Below are 18,223 nucleotides of genomic sequence, written 5' to 3'. Positions count from 1 at the left end.
ACCATAGGTCCAGGGCCTCGTGCTCACCTAACCCGAAAACGACGTCCTTTCTCCGGACTAAACACAGATGTATTTGATCCATCTTCTTTGCCCTTTTCCTGTTCCACCCAAAGCTGTGAACGCGGTGTATCGTGTTTGCAAACTGAAACCTGCTCTGCGTGATGACAAGGCACGCACAACGTGGAGGCCGCTGGAAGATGCGGCACAGCGCGCGCACCGCCGTGGTGCTGATGCTGCGGGAGGGGTGGTTGCTGAGCAACGACTCTCTGCTCAAGGCTGCAGCTTTTAACATAGAGTGTATATTTAAACCCAGTTCACCTGAAGGAGTAGGTGATAGAGTGTCTGAGATAAAAGCATCTGTGCCTCTTTAAGAGCCTCAGTCTGCACAACCTCCACAAACAAAAGACGGTGTGCAATAGATTGTTTATTGGCAGGTTTTGTTGAAAGTTTCGTGACATGTTGAATACAAAGCCAAATACAATTTTAATTCAGCAGGTATGTGACGTGTGCAAATACACACACAATGGAAATAAGAAATACACATTTGAAATGAACTCTGCAGATCATCTGCCGGATAAAATTCCAGTAAAGTCTTCAAACAGTTGTTGCAATCATTACATTTAACAAAGCACTCTTCCTAAACAACACCACATGTCTCCATTCACACACACACTGCCTCCTGTTAACATCCTTTATCCATTATATTCACACTCCCACTCATCTCATGTTACACTTTTCTCTATTCACTTTCCCTCTCCCCACACCTTTAATCTACACTACACTGGATCGTAGCTGTGGTGGTCTGTCTTCTGTTGTCGAGTGTTTTAATAGCATTTATTTTCCCTCATTGTGTAGGCTAAATAGAATATTTCTTAACCGCAATATAAAATTGTTATACATTTATGCTGTGTCCCTTTTCTATCCAAGTACAAAAAGATCAAGCCTCTAACATTTGATGTGGCCACAAGAGGAAGCCAAACCCGTGATGTCTGTTTTTAAGCAAAAGTGAAGCGTCTTTACAATTATAACGTAAAAGTCTGAAGAGAATCTAGAGAATAACACATTTAGAGGCTTTTTTCTCTGTTCCGCTGGTGATTTTGACCTCTCGACCTGTCAGACCCTGTCGGACAAAGACATTAGAAACACGTTACAGATACAGTTTGATTATACACAACGGGAAAAATGAAATATGCTCGTACTGTTTTCTTGTTGGACAATTGAAGAATATCACTCGCCAAAGCCAGAAATGACTGTAATTTAACAAAGACAGAAAATTATGTCACAAAATTAAACGTGGCAATAGAATTAGTTGTATTTGTTTTTCTGAATCAGATTGTGACTAATTCTGTTGAGGCTCACCTCGTCTACATTGATGCTGGACTTTGCACTTGTCTCAAAGAACCGGATGCCGTGATCTTTCGCCAGCTGTAGACAAAAAACTTAAGTTGTAAAAACATAAAAACATAGAAGCCGATGCTAAAATGAGCTTAACTTGCTGCTCTTTGCTGCAGTACCTTCTCCCCCGTCTCCTTGGGAACTTTCCGTTTGGCTTCAATGTCACATTTGTTACCGAGCAACATGCGACTGACTCCAGCAGATGCGTTCTACAAAACAGAATCAAGTATTACATAAAGACGAGGGGCGGATTACAGCGACTGTGGGCCTCAGATGGGACACAATGTACATGTACTGACCAGAGCGACTGTGGGCCTCAGGTGGGACACAATGTACATGTACTGACCAGAGCGACTGTGGGCCTCAGATGGGACACAATGTACATGTACTGACCAGAGCGACTGTGGGCCTCAGATGGGACACAATGTACATGTACTGACCAGAGCGACTGTGGGCCTCAGGTGGGACACAATGTACATGTACTGACCAGAGCGACTGTGGGCCTCAGATGGGACACAATGTACATGTACTGACCAGAGCGACTGTGGGCCTCAGATGGGACACAATGTACATGTACTGACCAGAGCGACTGTGGGCCTCAGATGGGACACAATGTACATGTACTGACCAGAGCGACTGTGGGCCTCAGGTGGGACACAATGTACATGTACTGACCAGAGCGACTGTGGGCCTCAGATGGGACACAATGTACATGTACTGACCAGAGCGACTGTGGGCCTCAGATGGGACACAATGTACATGTACTGACCAGAGCGACTGTGGGCCTCAGGTGGGACACAATGTACATGTACTGACCAGAGCGACTGTGGGCCTCAGATGGGACACAATGTACATGTACTGACCAGAGCGACTGTGGGCCTCAGATGGGACACAATGTACATGTACTGACCAGAGCGACTGTGGGCCTCAGATGGGACACAATGTACATGTACTGACCAGAGCGACTGTGGGCCTCAGATGGGACACAATGTACATGTACTGACCAGAGCGACTGTGGGCCTCAGATGGGACACAATGTACATGTACTGACCAGAGCGACTGTGGGCCTCAGATGGGACACAATGTGCATGTACTGACCAGAGCGACTGTGGGCCTCAGATGGGACACAATGTGCATGTACTGACCAGAGCGACTGTGGGCCTCAGATGGGACACAATGTACATGTACTGACCAGAGCGACTGTGGGCCTCAGGTGGGACACAATGTACATGTACTGACCAGAGCGACTGTGGGCCTCAGATGGGACACAATGTACATGTACTGACCAGAGCGACTGTGGGCCTCAGATGGGACACAATGTACATGTACAGACCAGAGCGACTGTGGGCCTCAGATGGGACACAATGTACATGTACTGACCAGAGCGACTGTGGGCCTCAGATGGGACACAATGTACATGTACAGACCAGAGCGACTGTGGGCCTCAGATGGGACACAATGTACATGTACTGACCAGAGCGACTGTGGGCCTCAGATGGGACACAATGTACATGTACTGACCAGAGCGACTGTGGGCCTCAGATGGGACACAATGTACATGTACTGACCAGAGCGACTGTGGGCCTCAGATGGGACACAATGTGCATGTACAGACCAGAGCGACTGTGGGCCTCAGATGGGACACAATGTACGTGCACAGACCAGAGCGACTGTGGGCCTCAGATGGGACACAATGTACATGTACTGACCAGAGCGACTGTGGGCCTCAGATGGGACACAATGTGCATGTACAGACCAGAGCGACTGTGGGCCTCAGATGGGACACAATGTACGTGCACAGACCAGAGCGACTGTGGGCCTCAGATGGGACACAACGTACATGTACTGACCAGAGCGACTGTGGGCCTCAGATGGGACACAATGTACATGTACTGACCAGAGCGACTGTGGGCCACAGATGGGACACAACGTACATGTACTGACCAGAGCGACTGTGGGCCTCAGATGGGACACAATGTACATGTACTGACCAGAGCGACTGTGGGCCTCAGGTGGGACACAATGTACATGTACTGACCAGAGCGACTGTGGGCCTCAGATGGGACACAATGTACATGTACTGACCAGAGCGACTGTGGGCCTCAGATGGGACACAATGTACATGTACTGACCAGAGCGACTGTGGGCCTCAGATGGGACACAATGTACATGTACTGACCAGAGCGACTGTGGGCCTCAGATGGGACACAATGTGCATGTACTGACCAGAGCGACTGTGGGCCTCAGATGGGACACAATGTACATGTACTGACCAGAGCGACTGTGGGCCTCAGATGGGACACAATGTACATGTACAGACCAGAGCGACTGTGGGCCTCAGATGGGACACAATGTACATGTACTGACCAGAGCGACTGTGGGCCTCAGATGGGACACAATGTACGTGCACAGACCAGAGCGACTGTGGGCCTCAGATGGGACACAATGTACATGTACTGACCAGAGCGACTGTGGGCCTCAGATGGGACACAATGTACATGTACTGACCAGAGCGACTGTGGGCCTCAGATGGGACACAATGTGCATGTACAGACCAGAGCGACTGTGGGCCTCAGATGGGACACAATGTACGTGCACAGACCAGAGCGACTGTGGGCCTCAGATGGGACACAACGTACATGTACTGACCAGAGCGACTGTGGGCCTCAGATGGGACACAATGTACATGTACAGACCAGAGCGACTGTGGGCCACAGATGGGACACAACGTACATGTACTGACCAGAGCGACTGTGGGCCTCAGATGGGACACAATGTACATGTACAGACCAGAGCGACTGTGGGCCTCAGGTGGGACACAATGTACATGTACAGACCAGAGCGACTGTGGGCCTCAGGTGGGACACAATGTACATGTACTGACCAGAGCGACTGTGGGCCTCAGGTGGGACACAATGTACATGTACAGACCAGAGCGACTGTGGGCCTCAGGTGGGACACAATGTACATGTACTGACCAGAGCGACTGTGGGCCTCAGATGGGACACAATGTACATGTACTGACCAGAGTGGCCTTGATACGAACATTTCAAACTTTCTTTTGATACTAAGAAATAGGATCTATACCAATTCTGACAACAAAAAGTATAACAAAACAAAATAATGTCCTGATTTTTAGTATCAATACTTGTTTAAATGAGCATCTACTTTAAATTCTAGTTTTAGTGTTGTTTAGTACCTGAAATTTGATACTTTTGACAACATTATTGCTGACAAACTGAACTGACAATTGTTTAGACACTTAAATAACACATATACATATACAGTGTTGAATTGATTACGTGGTATTTTCGTGAAAGGTAAAACCCACAAATGTTGAGTATTTTCTACAGTGAATTGGCCCTGGTGTTTTAACAGTTAAGCTGCAGCATCGATGTACAAAAGAGAAACTCACAAGGGAAAAGGGGAAATAACAAGTCACAATAGCTTCAGAAAGCGGTGCCTTTATTCAAGCCCAAAGAAGAGATTGTTGTCTGTTTAAGCCGGAAGAATAATGTGACAAGTTTGTGGAGCCGATTGAAAATATAAATACAAATAAATGCACCGACGATTAAAGATTGGACCAACTCTTTAACTGACACAAGGAAAAAGGAAAAAAATCACGGAGACTCAACTCAAAGATAAAAATAAAAATGGACAGAAACTTGTTTTTCTTTCTTTGGATCCCTTATTTTCCGAAACACTTATTTTTCAATTTTACTTGTTTTTCTTTGGTCCTGTCTTGCTTGTTTCTGTTTGTTTTGTGTGTCTTTTTTATTTTGAAAAAAATAAGAAAATAAATAATTAATTAAAATAATAATAATAATAATTAAAAAATATATATAAAAACAATAAAATAAAATAAATAAAATAAATAAAATAAATAAAATAAATAAAATAAATAAAATAAATAAAATAAATAATGCATTTCAACATTTTTGAATGATAAGTTTGTATATATCTCTTTTAAAAACCTGTGAATCTCCCATAGTTATATCGATCCTTGTCCTCTATCTGAAATTATCATCGCCAAATTCAACAACGTGACGAGAAAACCAGTCTGGATCCAAAACGAACCTCTATCTGAATTAAGTGGAAGAACTGACCACCTCCAGTAAGTCACTAAACGCCCAAAAGGCTCACGGTAAAATTTGATTCACACTTTGAGCTCATTGTTTACGCCGTGTGTTTGTCCTCGCTTACTTCTTTGATGCTCTTCATCCAGTTCTGAATGTTTTCGAAGGATTTGTCGTCCGTGATGTCGTACACCAGGATGATGCCCTGCGGGGGGCAAAAGAGCGCGGCGCACAGTAGTCACATGTACAGCGCCAAATGATGAAAAGCCAGAGCAATTATCCTCCGTTTAACTGGCCGTACTCACCATGGCGCCTCTGTAGTAGGCTGTTGTTATCGTCTTAAACCTCTCCTGTCCCGCTGTGTCCCTAAAACAAAACACACACACAATTACAGTGCATAAATCAACAATATAAAGCCTATCGCGGTAAAATGCCACACAGATATAAACATAAACACAGCCACTTGTATAGTTTTACTAAGAAATATATATCGAAAAATGGAAAATATTGCAATTGTTGTTTTGGAGATAAGCAAGATTGTACTGTATTTTCTGGAGTATAAGTCGCACCAGCCAAAAAATACATAATAGAGAAGAAAAAAACAAATATAAGTCGCTCTGGAGTATGAAATGCGGTTGCAAGTGTGAAAATAACAAATGATAGCACATATAAGTCGCTCTGGAGAATAATTATAAGTATATAAGTATAAATATAAGATTAAGTCGCACCCCCGGCCAAAACTATGAAAAAGGGTACAACTTATAGTCTGGAAAATACGGTAATATTGAGTCCATCGCCCCATAAAAGGGTGCAAAATGAGCAGGTTTAAGAATAAAACCATAAACATGCAGCATAATCTTTGAAATAAAAAGAATAATGTGATATTTCTGCATTTTTCCGCTTTATTTCCCAGTTTTATCATGTTTTGTGCGATACTTTGACCCTAAAAAAAGACATTTACCGGCACATTTTAGCAATAACCTGATCTGAATATTGAGAATCCAAGAAGAGATTGAGCTTTACATTCTTGTCATTATCGCTGTGCCATATTAAAAAAATTGCGTGGTATCTTTATGACTTTTTGTATTTTGACTCTAGTATTTATAACATTCTAGACATATGGGTAAGTCTATTTATTAATAAAAAAAAAAGGTTGTCTTATCTTATCAAAGTGATAATACAGGGTCCAATATTCAAAACAATGTGAAGTGCTGTAATCCTGACATTTAACAAAACAATTCAGTATTTAAGCGTTCTGTGTGAGCGTACAATCTGATGTAAACGCACACATATGGCGAGAATCCAACTTGCAGCACAAGGGAATCTCTTTTTACAGTGGGAAGTTTTCATATGTTTGACAGAAAAATGAGATCTTATCAACAAAGTCAGTCTGAGCAGATAAGAACTGTGCGCGCTTACCAGACCTGCAGTTTCACTTTCCTTCCATCCACATCAACAGTTTTTACTTTAAAGTCGATGCCTAAAGAGGACGTAAAAGGGGGGGGGAAGAAAACATAGCAAAGGCATGAGAAATGTGGCAAAAACAGCATAAATATGTACCATAAACACTCAACACACGCCCCGTTCGCTCGTTTATAGGTCACCCCCGGACCATATTTGGGTTTTCTACATTTGTCCCTCTTTTTTTAAACATGACACACATAAGAGGTTTGTTTTGGCTGTTTTTGTTTGGTCTTGTGGGAAAAAGAACTTGGAGAAAACTTCAGAGCAGCAGTGGAGGCGGTGGAGGTTTTACTTTCTATCAGGGTCAAACCAGCGTGTCCACACCCGTTCCAGTCCTGCATTTGTCCCAGTTTGGTCCTGGCCTGGCCTGGGTTTACACTTTGGGCCATTATTTCCAAATGTATTCCGAGTTCCTGGTTTGGGACTTGGGTTTATTCCAGGATAAACCGCAGTGAAGATTTAGTTCAAACCTGGTCCTTGGTACGTTTTATGTCATGTTTTATGATTAGACCCTGGTTTAGTTCTGGTGTTGGTCCTGGTTTAGACTAGGTTTATACTATTACCTGAGTTAATACTGTTTCTTGTCCCGGGACAGCCCTGGTCCATTTGTAGTCCTGGTGAAGTCTTTGTGACTCACTCTGATTAAGTCTGAGTGTAGGTCTATAGTCCACATTCAGTCCTGGTTTGAAACTGGTGAAGTCCTGGTTTTGGATCGGTTTATGCCTAGAGAAGTTCCAATTTAGACCTGGTTTGGTTCCTCCATAGTAGTTTAGTCTGGGTTTAGTCCTTTCTAGTCCTCAGGGTACGTTATTTTGTTCCTAACTGAGCCTTTTAATGTTTGTGCGGACTCTGTTTGGTCCTGCTATAGTCCTGGTTTAGTCCCAGCCTAGTCCAGATTGTGTTAGAATTGACATAAACACAGCATCAAATCAAAACCAAACTGAGATTAAACCAGAACTAGAACAGGACCAAACCAAGGCCTAACTGAAAACACACCTTTAGTTTCACACCATTAATTCAACTGATTTAACCCTAGATATGATGCTGTGAATGTGCAAGTATGAACACACCCTTAATCTTAAAGAGTTTTAGACTTGATTAATCATGTTTTACCCTGGTTTAGTTCTGGATTAGCACTGATTTGGCCCCGGTTTAGCCGTGTCTTTTTGACATTCACAACTCTCTCAGTCCCAGTGTTGCTCTGCAGGCACTGAGATGGTTAACAGAGATAGGAATGAGGGTGGGTGGACCCTTTCAGAGCCAGACAGAGGAATGAGATCACAGGCAGAGATGGGGAGAGGGTCAGGGAAGATGCAAGGGGGGAAATAAACTTGATTTGAGACAGTATCAGTGGAGATTTTGGTTGTGCGCTGACAAGTTGAGACATGACAGCAGTCTAAGCACATCAGTGGAAACCAGAAACCAGTTTGAAAGTTTTCCCAGGCATTCACAATAAAGGAAGAATAGGGAAAATACAATAAAAAAAGAAAAACCTGGTCCGGCTGCGTGCACAGTTTCTAAGACAGTTTAGAAGTAATTGTTTTAATAGCAGACGATCACAGCGCAGTGGCAAACGTACCAATGGTGGAAATGTAAGTGGAGTTGAAATTGTCTTCTGCAAAACGAATGATAAGACACGTTTTCCCCACTCCACTGTCTCCAATGAGTAAGAGTTTGTACAGAAAATCGTACTTTTTGGCCATAGCGGATATTGCATGAAGTTCAGTCACTTCTTAAAAAAAAGTGTTCATATAAGAGTTGATTGTAGACGTCCTTTTCAGTGATTTAAAACGCCTGCTCCCATGTAGTTGGCAGTTTTAGTTTTTTTCCTTGTCACCGGTAAATTCCGATCCCCCTCAGTGCCTCTGCTGCGGTGTTTATGGCTCAGTCTGAACTCCACTCCATCCACACACAAAAAAGCGCAAAGACAACCGCAGAAAGGTCCTCTACGACAGATATATGCAAATAACCGGATTTGACATTCCTCTGAAGGGCGATCTTCAGCAGTTTACAAACATTCCGGGGTGGCTACGTGTTTTTTTCACGCTCCAAAAAACTTTGCTTCCACCCGGATCCACTGGCTTAAAGTCTACGTAACTGCTCTGTACAGGCACAGACTGGACACTAGATGGCGTCGTTACAGCATCTTTTTTACGCACACGGTTTTTATTGATTTTGACACTTTTGTCACTTTTTATGTGCAAGTATTTTATTACAGGATGTTTGTTTACGTTTAGGAGATAAAAGAACAAAGCAATGGTAAAATAATTACAAGATTACAAAAAATATGCTACGCAATTTTTTAAATATTTTTTTTTATTCTTATTGGACAAATATTCTGAGCACAAAAGCACATATTCATATTCACAAATGGAAATATTAAAAGTGTAAAACTATAAAAAGGTGCTCTTCAAAATCGTGCGTGTTTATTATTGTGTCGCTCACTTCCGGATTTGAGTGGCAGTGATTTCCGGTGAGAATCGAGACACGCAGCTATGCCAGTAAGTAGTACAAACGCAAATATAGTTGCAATCGAGCTTTGAAAAGTGGTTATTTCACAGGATCGACGACAGAATATTACTGTACTTTGCGGCTGCTGATCTTTGTCACGTTTTATGTGTTTTTCTGAGGTTTGAAACCGTGCACTCGCGTAATGGCGAAACACGTGCAGGAAAGCGGTCCACGTTGTTGAAATTGAACACGTAAAAAGACAAAATTTGGGATGATGGTGGTTTAAAATAGTAATCATCGTATAATCATAACTTGAGCGTTCATTTAATCGAAATTGATAGTTGTTTTTCGTTGCAAAACAGTCACGTGGTCAGCTTGCTTTGAATATGTTCTTTTCTGTTCCTTCCTGCATCATCAATTTCCTTTGTTGAGAGATAACTATTTGAAATGTTTTTTATTGCATTGATATAACAAAATATATGTAAATTTTGTCTTTTAGCTCGCAGAGGACCTCCTAAACCCATCCCCAGAGCAAGAAAAGAGGAGACACAAGAAGAAACGTCTGGTCCAATGTCCCAACTCTTATTTCATGGATGTCAAATGTCCAGGTTTGTAAGATCTGTGCTTTATATTGCATATTTAGGCCTATCCTGCAAAAAACGTTTTTGTAACGATGGCACTCTGGAAAGTTTAGAAATGCCTGTGTCTCTATTATAAAAGGACTAATGGTGAGGTCCAGTCGACTTGTACATTTTCACTAACACTCGTCCTACCCAGAGACTGAACATTTCGGTTAGACAATCAAACATGGCTGTGCCCTGCTTTAGTGAAAGATAAACACCATAGTTTCATTAGTGATGGTGTTATTTTACTTTCGCTTCATTTGCTCTCTCCTGTCACGTTTACCTGCTCGTGCCGCTGAGCTTCGGCAGTTATAAAAGCACTTATGCCAATATTGATGTCTACACAGAGCAAACAACTTATGATCCGGACATTGTAATTATCTTAACTGGACCCACATTTTCGCTGATCTGAGCACTTTCCTTGTTTTTATTTCAAGGATAATCGATAATATTATATTACAGTATTTGTCTAGTATTTATTTTTACAACTTTGCGACTGGAACACAAACTCAAGAGAAAGTCACTCTGAACTAGACGTCTAGAACACAGCATTATTTATTTTCTTTTTTTTGTAAACTGATCTGTCGAATCAATTTTTTAAAAGGTATTCAGTTATTCTTCGCTTTTCAGGCCAGGCTTGTATTTGTGGTAAACATTCACAATTTGTACACAAAGTAACTATCAATTGAACATGACTGTACACTAAAAGTCAGTACAAACACTTGAACATGAATATTATAAAATTATGGACAGTTTTTACACCTTTTAAACTGATCTAGAGTAACTTGCCTGTACATTTGTGCGTTTGCCTTTATGTGTTGCCCTGTCATTACTTCTTCCAGTGACAAGGGTGTCAAATAAGGCATACAGTAACCCGCGCCGCTGTTAAATTGAGTGGCAAACAGCCGCTCATGTCAACACCTGCGCGGACACGTCAGCTGCCCGTGTTTATCAAACGTCAATGATTCACGCGCCGCCGGTCTCATCGCTCGCTCTTTGTTTGTCTTTCCCGAAGGTTGCTACAAAATCACCACAGTGTTCAGCCACGCTCAGACCGTCGTGCTGTGCGTCGGCTGCTCCACCGTCCTCTGCCAGCCCACGGGAGGGAAGGCCCGGCTCACAGAAGGTGCACGACACGCTCCACTTGTATTTTGTTTAAATGTCGTCTTAAATGTGTCACTAAAAACTGTTCCGTATGCAGTCGGTGGTGGTTACCGCTTTAAAACGAGCTTCTGCCGCTTCACTGTTCACTCTTCAATGCTAAAGGTTAAAATCACCTGTCACTCACTCGGAGGCTGATAATGGGAGGAGACGCCAATCCTTTTTGACATTTTAATTAGTTCTAAGTGTTAATGATCAAATTAAAACTAAAAAGCATCTGATTTTCCAGTGTACTCTGCAGCTCGTATGACATTTAAAACACTGGGATGCAACTGTAGCTTTAATTATATTCTTATGAGTTACTATTGAACAGTTTTGGTCACGCAGAGTAAGTAACAAGAGGAATAATTTGAGGATTGATTGTAGAAATTTACTCATGCATTTCTGACGCTGAGTTTTCTTCCATTCGCAGCCTCTTAACTTCAAGCAACAGCAGACAATAGTGTTAGAATAATGTTGCTCTATCACTCGGATGTTGGCGCAACTGGTTAAGCATTCACCCACCAATGGAAGGGTGTGTGGTTCCAATAGTAGCTCCTTGGGCAAGACGCTTCGCCCACCTTTAGAACGATGCGATTAGGATACTTTTCAACAAGTTTAAAACATAATTGTGAGAAGTCCTCAAATGTTGCACAAAACCGAAGCCAAAAGCAGTGACTATTATAAGCTTTAGACATGATTATTTTTACGTCGCCAACCGCTTCTCGAGCTTGTGGCGATACTAAAAGCGCGTCGGCTTTTGCGGTCCATAACTCGTGCCTTTGTGTTGCCCTTTCATTGTTTCTGTAGTGAAAGGGGTGTCTATCGAGGCGCACAGTAACTCTGGTAACGGGTGCGGACGTAAGGGAAGGGCATCTGACGTGATCCCTTCCACTCCTCATCCGCCAGAACAAACCGTAGCGAACCCTAATATTGATACGAACGAGTTTGAAAACTGCGCCTCCACGTTTCGGTGCACGTCGGGCGGTTTTGTTCAGTTTGCCTGTGAATCATTTGAGCTTTTATGGTCAAGGTTTTCTGCCAATAATTGCTACCATGGAAACAAAGATTTCCATCAGAGTTTGGCTTTTAATTAATACTGTGCCGCTCGCATTTTATTTAAGAACATCTGTAACGAGCCTTTGTCGCCATAACAATTCGGCAAAAATCTAAATCCAAATGGAGGAAGATCATTGCGAAATGCTTTTTTAAAAATCGTGAAGGAATAAATTGCCTGAAAACCTTGAATATGACACAATTTAATTTATTAAAATGTGAGTTGTTTGTTTGGCACTGTTCAATTTGGATATTTTAATGAGTATTTAGTGGCAATAAAATCAATCAAAATGACAAAACGTGGCAATAATTTAGTTGGTATTCTGTAAATATCCCACTGACTGTAAAAATGGAAATCACAGTAGCATTAAGTGTCAGAAAAGTCACAATTCAACATGATCCCAAACGTCAGCCTCGAACTGAAGAACTTTAACTTCCTTTTTAACCATTGTCTTTGTGTTGCCATGGTCACAGGTTGTTCGTTCAGGAGGAAACAGCACTAGTGTGATGGAGAGCGTTGGACGTGGTTGAGGACGAGGACGGTGGCTTTACGCTCGTCTGGCGACACTGCCTTTAGCGTCGAGGCTCGCGCGGAGAGCTGGGAAGAGCCTGTACTCCAACTAAATCTGTATTTTTAAATCTGCCACGAGGAGTTCTACATTCAACAAGTCTTAATAAATGTAGGCTGTGTTTGGGAAAAGGATCTGGGGCATGATTTTCCTTAAATGTCTTCAAACTGACTTAATGATGAGTGGATATACAATGGCCTTTTGGTGCAAACACTAAAACATTAATCCACAAAATACTATATTAAAGAAATCCGATGGAATATTGACAGTGATTCATGTATAAAAATGCTCTTGAGTATTTGTAAATGGCAAAACAAAAACCTTCAAAACATGGCGGGCTGTGACGTGTTGCTGTGTTTTGTTTTATCGCTTCTGGCACTTATGTCATCAAAGATTTAGGGATTTCTATCAACAAATTTAAATATGTCAGATTGGGTAAACGGGGAAAATAAATATCTAGCATTAAATGAAATGAACAGGCTTGAAACTTCTTTTGTTTTCTGTTTTTACAAAGAACAATCGTAAATGCCTTTGTTTTTTTATTTTTTACATGGGTTAAATAAATAAAATACTGGTGTTCAAACTAACTTGTTTCTTTTATGACTCGTTCAGAAGTTCTATGATGCTTTATCAATAATGGAAATGGACCTGGGCATGTTGCAGTGCACTTTGTCCTGTCATATCGTACAAAATGACTCATGAATGTGTTGGATCCAAATAAACAAGCTTCAAACAAGGGCAGCAGATGAAATCACCACCTGCTCGTCTCAGTTTTATTAAACGTGTGCATCATGTGTTTATTCAATCACAAGTGTGCTTATTGCTCTCAAAATACAAAAAACACCAGGCGATCTTTCAGTGAGTGAGGTCGCCTCCACAGTCGCCTCTCCACAGATCTGACCCGCAGCTTTGCCTGGTGAAGTCACTAGTCCATGGAGACCAGCAGGTGGCAGTCACTCCCTACAGAGAACGTTTAATATTATGCAGCCCTGGGGGGAGTTACACAACCTACACCTTGTTTTGTGTTGGATAATTCATTGTATAGTATTATTAGCTGGGTGACCTTAGGTGTTACCATAGCGATGACCTCCGCAGAAGCTGCCTCTGAACAGTGTAATAGCAGGTGCAGAAACACACATTTAGTATGTTTTCTGTAGTAGATTAGTGATCTTAATGCAATTTAAATGTTTTGCTTTGCATTTGAAAGCAATAGAATATGATACAGGGACAGAAGTGGTTTGTAGTACAATTGTTGCAGCGTCAGATGTTTGGTGACAGATCTGGAGTACTTGCTCTTTGGGTGAGTGGTATTTTCTTCCATTGGAGTACGACGCCATATGTGACAGTCAGGGCCGGCCCAAGCCTTCAGGGGGCCCTAAGCGAAAAAGATTTTGGGGGCCCCTCACCACGTCATCAGAATCAGTTTTATTGCCATTGTCAGTAAACAATTCACATATGGGAACTTTTGTCAACGCAAACAAAGCGCACCAAAACTCCAGGGCATCCGTTTGACAGTTAGTTTATTCTCAGCACCTCACAAGCTCAAATATTGATAACTTAAATCCCACAATGCAACTTGGTATTCCGCTGACATCACCTCTACTCCCTGTACAAATAACACACGTCCCAGATATGTTTTTGGGCGTATTTGGGGGCGTTAAGGGTCTACAGCCATATTAGAACATTAGTTTAAATGAATGAACAGGGGGGGGGGGGTCTGGGGGCCCTCCCCCAGAAATTTTCAGGCCTTTTTTGGGTCTTCTGGTGCATTTTAATGTGGTCCAGCCGGCTAAAATAAGAGTAAAAAGTTGAGGTTGTAATGCTATAAAATGATGATGTGATGAAACTGTGCCAGGAGAAAATGACTAAAGCCAGTTATTAATACATTAGTGTACTTAATTACTAAATCCAATATTGGCTATGAAAAATAATTATGATCAAATTGATTCATTTTAACTGAAAATGTAAAAGTATTAGTTATCCTTACTAATTTATCTTTTACAGCTCCCAACTGTTCCTTCTTGCTCAAGTGACAAAACAAGTCATATTAAATTAAACAAATGGCATAAGCATTGCTTGATAACACTCATAAAGCTACACAGTGCAAACATGTTATTCCCAGAGAATGAACAGAACGAGAAGTGAAGGTCCAAATCTAGCTATAGTGAAGCGACTGCGTTTCTGCAACTTTGCCACTTTTGTATAAAAAATTCTATAACAGACGTAATCATAATATGTCATATGTTATTTTTCACTATCAATTTATTATAATTTATAACAAATAGTCTAATGATGCTTTTTAAATAAATTGAAAAGTTTTATTGCTCTATCAAAAGTTAATTACAATATAAATGTTTGTTCTGATCAGAACATCACACACTGGACTCTGTGTGAAACAATGCTGCGATGTGATTGGCTGATGGACCTTACACGCATAAACCTTTACGTTCCTCTTATTGCACGTTAAGAAGTCAAACAGACATCACGAGTCACGATTGATCTCACACATGGTGATGTGAGAGAGAGGGACGCAAACTCAAACCCGCTCATCTCTAACTGAGGCTGCACAGGGGCCCGGGACAGGGGCCCGGGACAGGGGCCCGGGACAGGGGCCCGGGACAGGGGCCCGGGACAGGGGCCGCACACTGTTCACTCCAAAGTCTCACGTCAGAGGTTCTGGACGAGACGGCGCTCGTCCGGACCGGATCTCCGCCTCTTAGTGACCGGGGCATAGACGCCCCTCCCCGGCCTCACCTGCAGCTAACACGGGCTGGTGTAAATGTTAAACTTATTATCTTTCATTCAGACACATATTATTGTGCGCGGGGCAGAGCTCTCGTCGCCTCCAGCCTGAGCGAACTAACGTGACAGACTCGTGTTGTTTCAAACAGCAGCATTAACCGTCTCTTTGTAAGAGAAGTTCAATACCTGGAGAGTGTTGTTGAGTTTGCAGTTTCTTTACATCGTCAAGAAGTTTCTTCTTTCGTTTTTCGGCATCAGGGGGATATATTCCTCTGGACATGAGGACCACGTTGTGTTGTGTTTATGTTTTGCTCTCGAGCTCCTCGCGCACAATGAAGTTGACCAATCAGCGCAGGTTTGGTGTCTTGGTTGCCAGATTGTCATTACAAATAAATGCGGTTTGTGCATTATGTTACCGCTGTGTGCGCTGCCGCGCCAGCAGCGCTACTACACTAGTGGCGCACGCTGCGCTTCCACTTCGCATACGACGGGTTGCCAGATTAGGGGGCCCTCTTAACGCCTCGGGGCCCTACGCGGCTGCTTAATTCGCTTATAGGCTGGGCCGGCCCTGGTGACAGTCTAACTAGAGCGAGCTGGTGTGTTTGACCCTGATCTACTGCTCGAGTACTCACTTCTTTTTGCTCGGGCTCTGAAAAGGCCTGAGTGATTGGCAGATTTATTACTATTGAGAAGTAGAAAATGAATGCACTGCAGACTGTTTTAAACATTGCCCTCTCTCTGAATCTCTATCTATCTATATGTACTTGGGCCTCAAAACTCCTGCCACGGACACAATAATGGATACTTTTGGAACATATTTAGCAGCAGGACAAAAGGCCATTCTAACAATCATCAGACAAATAGACTTTAGACTGACCAACTTTGGCCTAAACGGGATTTTGATTTGATTGTGCCATTAGTGTTTTTGTTTCTTTAATTGTCTAGTTGATGTCTATTTTTATTTTGGTTATTATTTAAAATAACTCTGACTAAGAATTACTAACACTCACTAGACCTATTATCACTACATAATTAACGACATTATTGAACTAACTTTGATATGTGAGAACGCCGACAACACGAAATACAAAGAGACGTACAAGTTGCATTTACACTTTTAATTGATTTACTGTATACTCTCTCACATTTTAACCTGCTATTTATACATGTTTTGTGTATATCCTGCATGGTACAGTAAACATTGTAATCTACAATCACAGAGTAAGTCGCGTGCCCCTTTGAAGTACTGTATTTCCTCTGTCTGTAGCAGTGTTTCGTGTGTATGTCGTGTTGTGTACATGATTCACCACACACACACACACACACACACACACACACACACACACACACTGATGGATGCGGCCCCTGAACAGCCAGGAGCCTTTCAGGAAAGACCATCACTCACTTTGTCAGCTCCTCAAATTAATCTTCTCCGATCATTTCCTGCATTAATTATTTTGCCCAAGGATCTTAAATAGCCTTGCCCACTCATTTAGGGTCAGGGGCGGCTGGCACGTGACGCCCTCTCGCAGGGGGAAATTGTAGGTTAAAAAAAACAACAGCATTTCCAGTAAACTCCAGTCAGTGTCCGAGTGTGAGATGATGATGACGGGGCCAAGAAGGTGCTCATGTGTAGCAACAACCTGATCATTTAGTCTGCACATTTAGGACACTATTTGTGGTGTATAAAGGTTCCTGAGTGTTTGAATAATGACACCCTTTTTTTTTAAAGAAAAGAAAATCAGTGCAGTTCACTTGTTGTTTTTGTTCCCTGTGGTTTGACCCTATAATTACAGAGATGGATTACAAACCAGATCCAAACACTTTACGCATTTTGACAGTAAAAAGGCACATTTTACAGTAGAATTTTGACCTGCTGCTCAATGTTAAATGTGTATTATGTAACATTTCCTGAAGGGGGTCCACCGCACTGCAGAACTCTAACCAAGATGTAGTCACTTAAATATAGATTTAAGTGAGCGCTTATTTAGAAGAAAAACAAGATTTTTTGAATAGTCAAAAAATCTTGTTTTTCTTCTAAATAAGCGCTAAATAAATATGATTATTAAGCTTATTTCAATATTTCTCGATAACTCTAATTAATTTACTTCACTGGCAGATCATTTCACTCATTTTAAGGTATTTTTTTTGCATAAAACCTTTTCTCGTTTTAAGAACCCCAACAATAACCCTAACAGGTGATTTTATACCTTGAATAAAACCCTCACTGTGAGCGGGTTGCCTCTCCACAGATCTGACCTGTGACATGGCTTGTTGGTGTCTGCATGGAAGTACCATATACAATTCTATTCAACCACCTGATAAAATGAAACTCTAAAGCTCGTGGGCATCTGAAACGTAAAGCTATTTTCTCAAAACTCAAAAATCAAGAAAAATGTGTTAGAAATTTGCCTCAAATTCACACAATTTGTAAAAGTATTTAGCTGGAATTGCTGTGATATTGTCTTCAGCTTTAAAACGACTCAATGCTCAATCTCCAAGTCCTCAACAGCAGCTTCCACTTTTACACTCAAATCTCAGCTGGATTTGAAATGTGACTTTCCTCAGTGCACAGCTTGTTCTCACGTTCAGAGTAAACCGAGAGTAGAACTTCACAAAGAGCCATTTGTTTATCCCTCAAAAGAGTTCAGAAACAGCTCCAGCTTTAATTGGGATTATTTTAGGCTGGCGTTTTGTGGAAAATTGC

The 18,223-nt window shown here is 41.9% G+C and overlaps 2 protein-coding genes across 3 annotated transcripts in view; one reads left to right on the top strand and one right to left on the bottom strand.

Annotated features, from left to right (window-relative positions):
- Window positions 1-411: 411 nt before the first annotated feature.
- Window positions 412-8,755, bottom strand: rab13 (RAB13, member RAS oncogene family). The gene is made up of 8 exons (XM_072461670.1): window positions 8,515-8,755; window positions 6,891-6,951; window positions 5,777-5,837; window positions 5,599-5,676; window positions 1,515-1,604; window positions 1,360-1,425; window positions 1,200-1,250; window positions 412-1,120 (listed from the first exon to the last, which is right to left on the bottom strand). Exons 1-8 carry the CDS (start codon window positions 8,636-8,638, stop codon window positions 1,049-1,051), a joined length of 603 nt encoding a protein of 200 aa, XP_072317771.1. The 5' UTR covers window positions 8,639-8,755; the 3' UTR covers window positions 412-1,048.
- Window positions 8,756-9,361: 606 nt separating this feature from the next.
- Window positions 9,362-18,223, top strand: part of rps27.2 (ribosomal protein S27, isoform 2) — a 319,694-nt gene continuing 310,832 nt past the window's right edge. Inside the window, exons 1-4 of one of the 2 annotated variants that reach the window (XM_072461673.1) lie at window positions 9,362-9,436; window positions 9,886-9,994; window positions 11,025-11,135; window positions 12,680-12,731. In XM_072461673.1, coding sequence (XP_072317774.1) covers window positions 9,431-9,436; window positions 9,886-9,994; window positions 11,025-11,135; window positions 12,680-12,708 — 255 coding nt within the window. In that variant the 5' untranslated portion in view covers window positions 9,362-9,430 and the 3' untranslated portion in view covers window positions 12,709-12,731. Of the gene's footprint in view, window positions 9,437-9,885; window positions 9,995-11,024; window positions 11,136-12,679; window positions 12,909-18,223 lie in introns of those variants that run through there. The other variant, XM_072461672.1, reaches the window with a different exon arrangement.

Source organism: Eucyclogobius newberryi, unplaced genomic scaffold (assembly GCF_026437365.1).
Source record: "Eucyclogobius newberryi isolate DKJ021-1_F unplaced genomic scaffold, fEucNew1.0.hap1 SCAF_3, whole genome shotgun sequence".
Lineage (NCBI taxonomy): Eukaryota > Metazoa > Chordata > Actinopteri > Gobiiformes > Gobiidae > Eucyclogobius > Eucyclogobius newberryi.
Note: the sequence above shows the minus strand (reverse complement) of the source record. Positions and strands in the feature narration are given on the sequence as shown.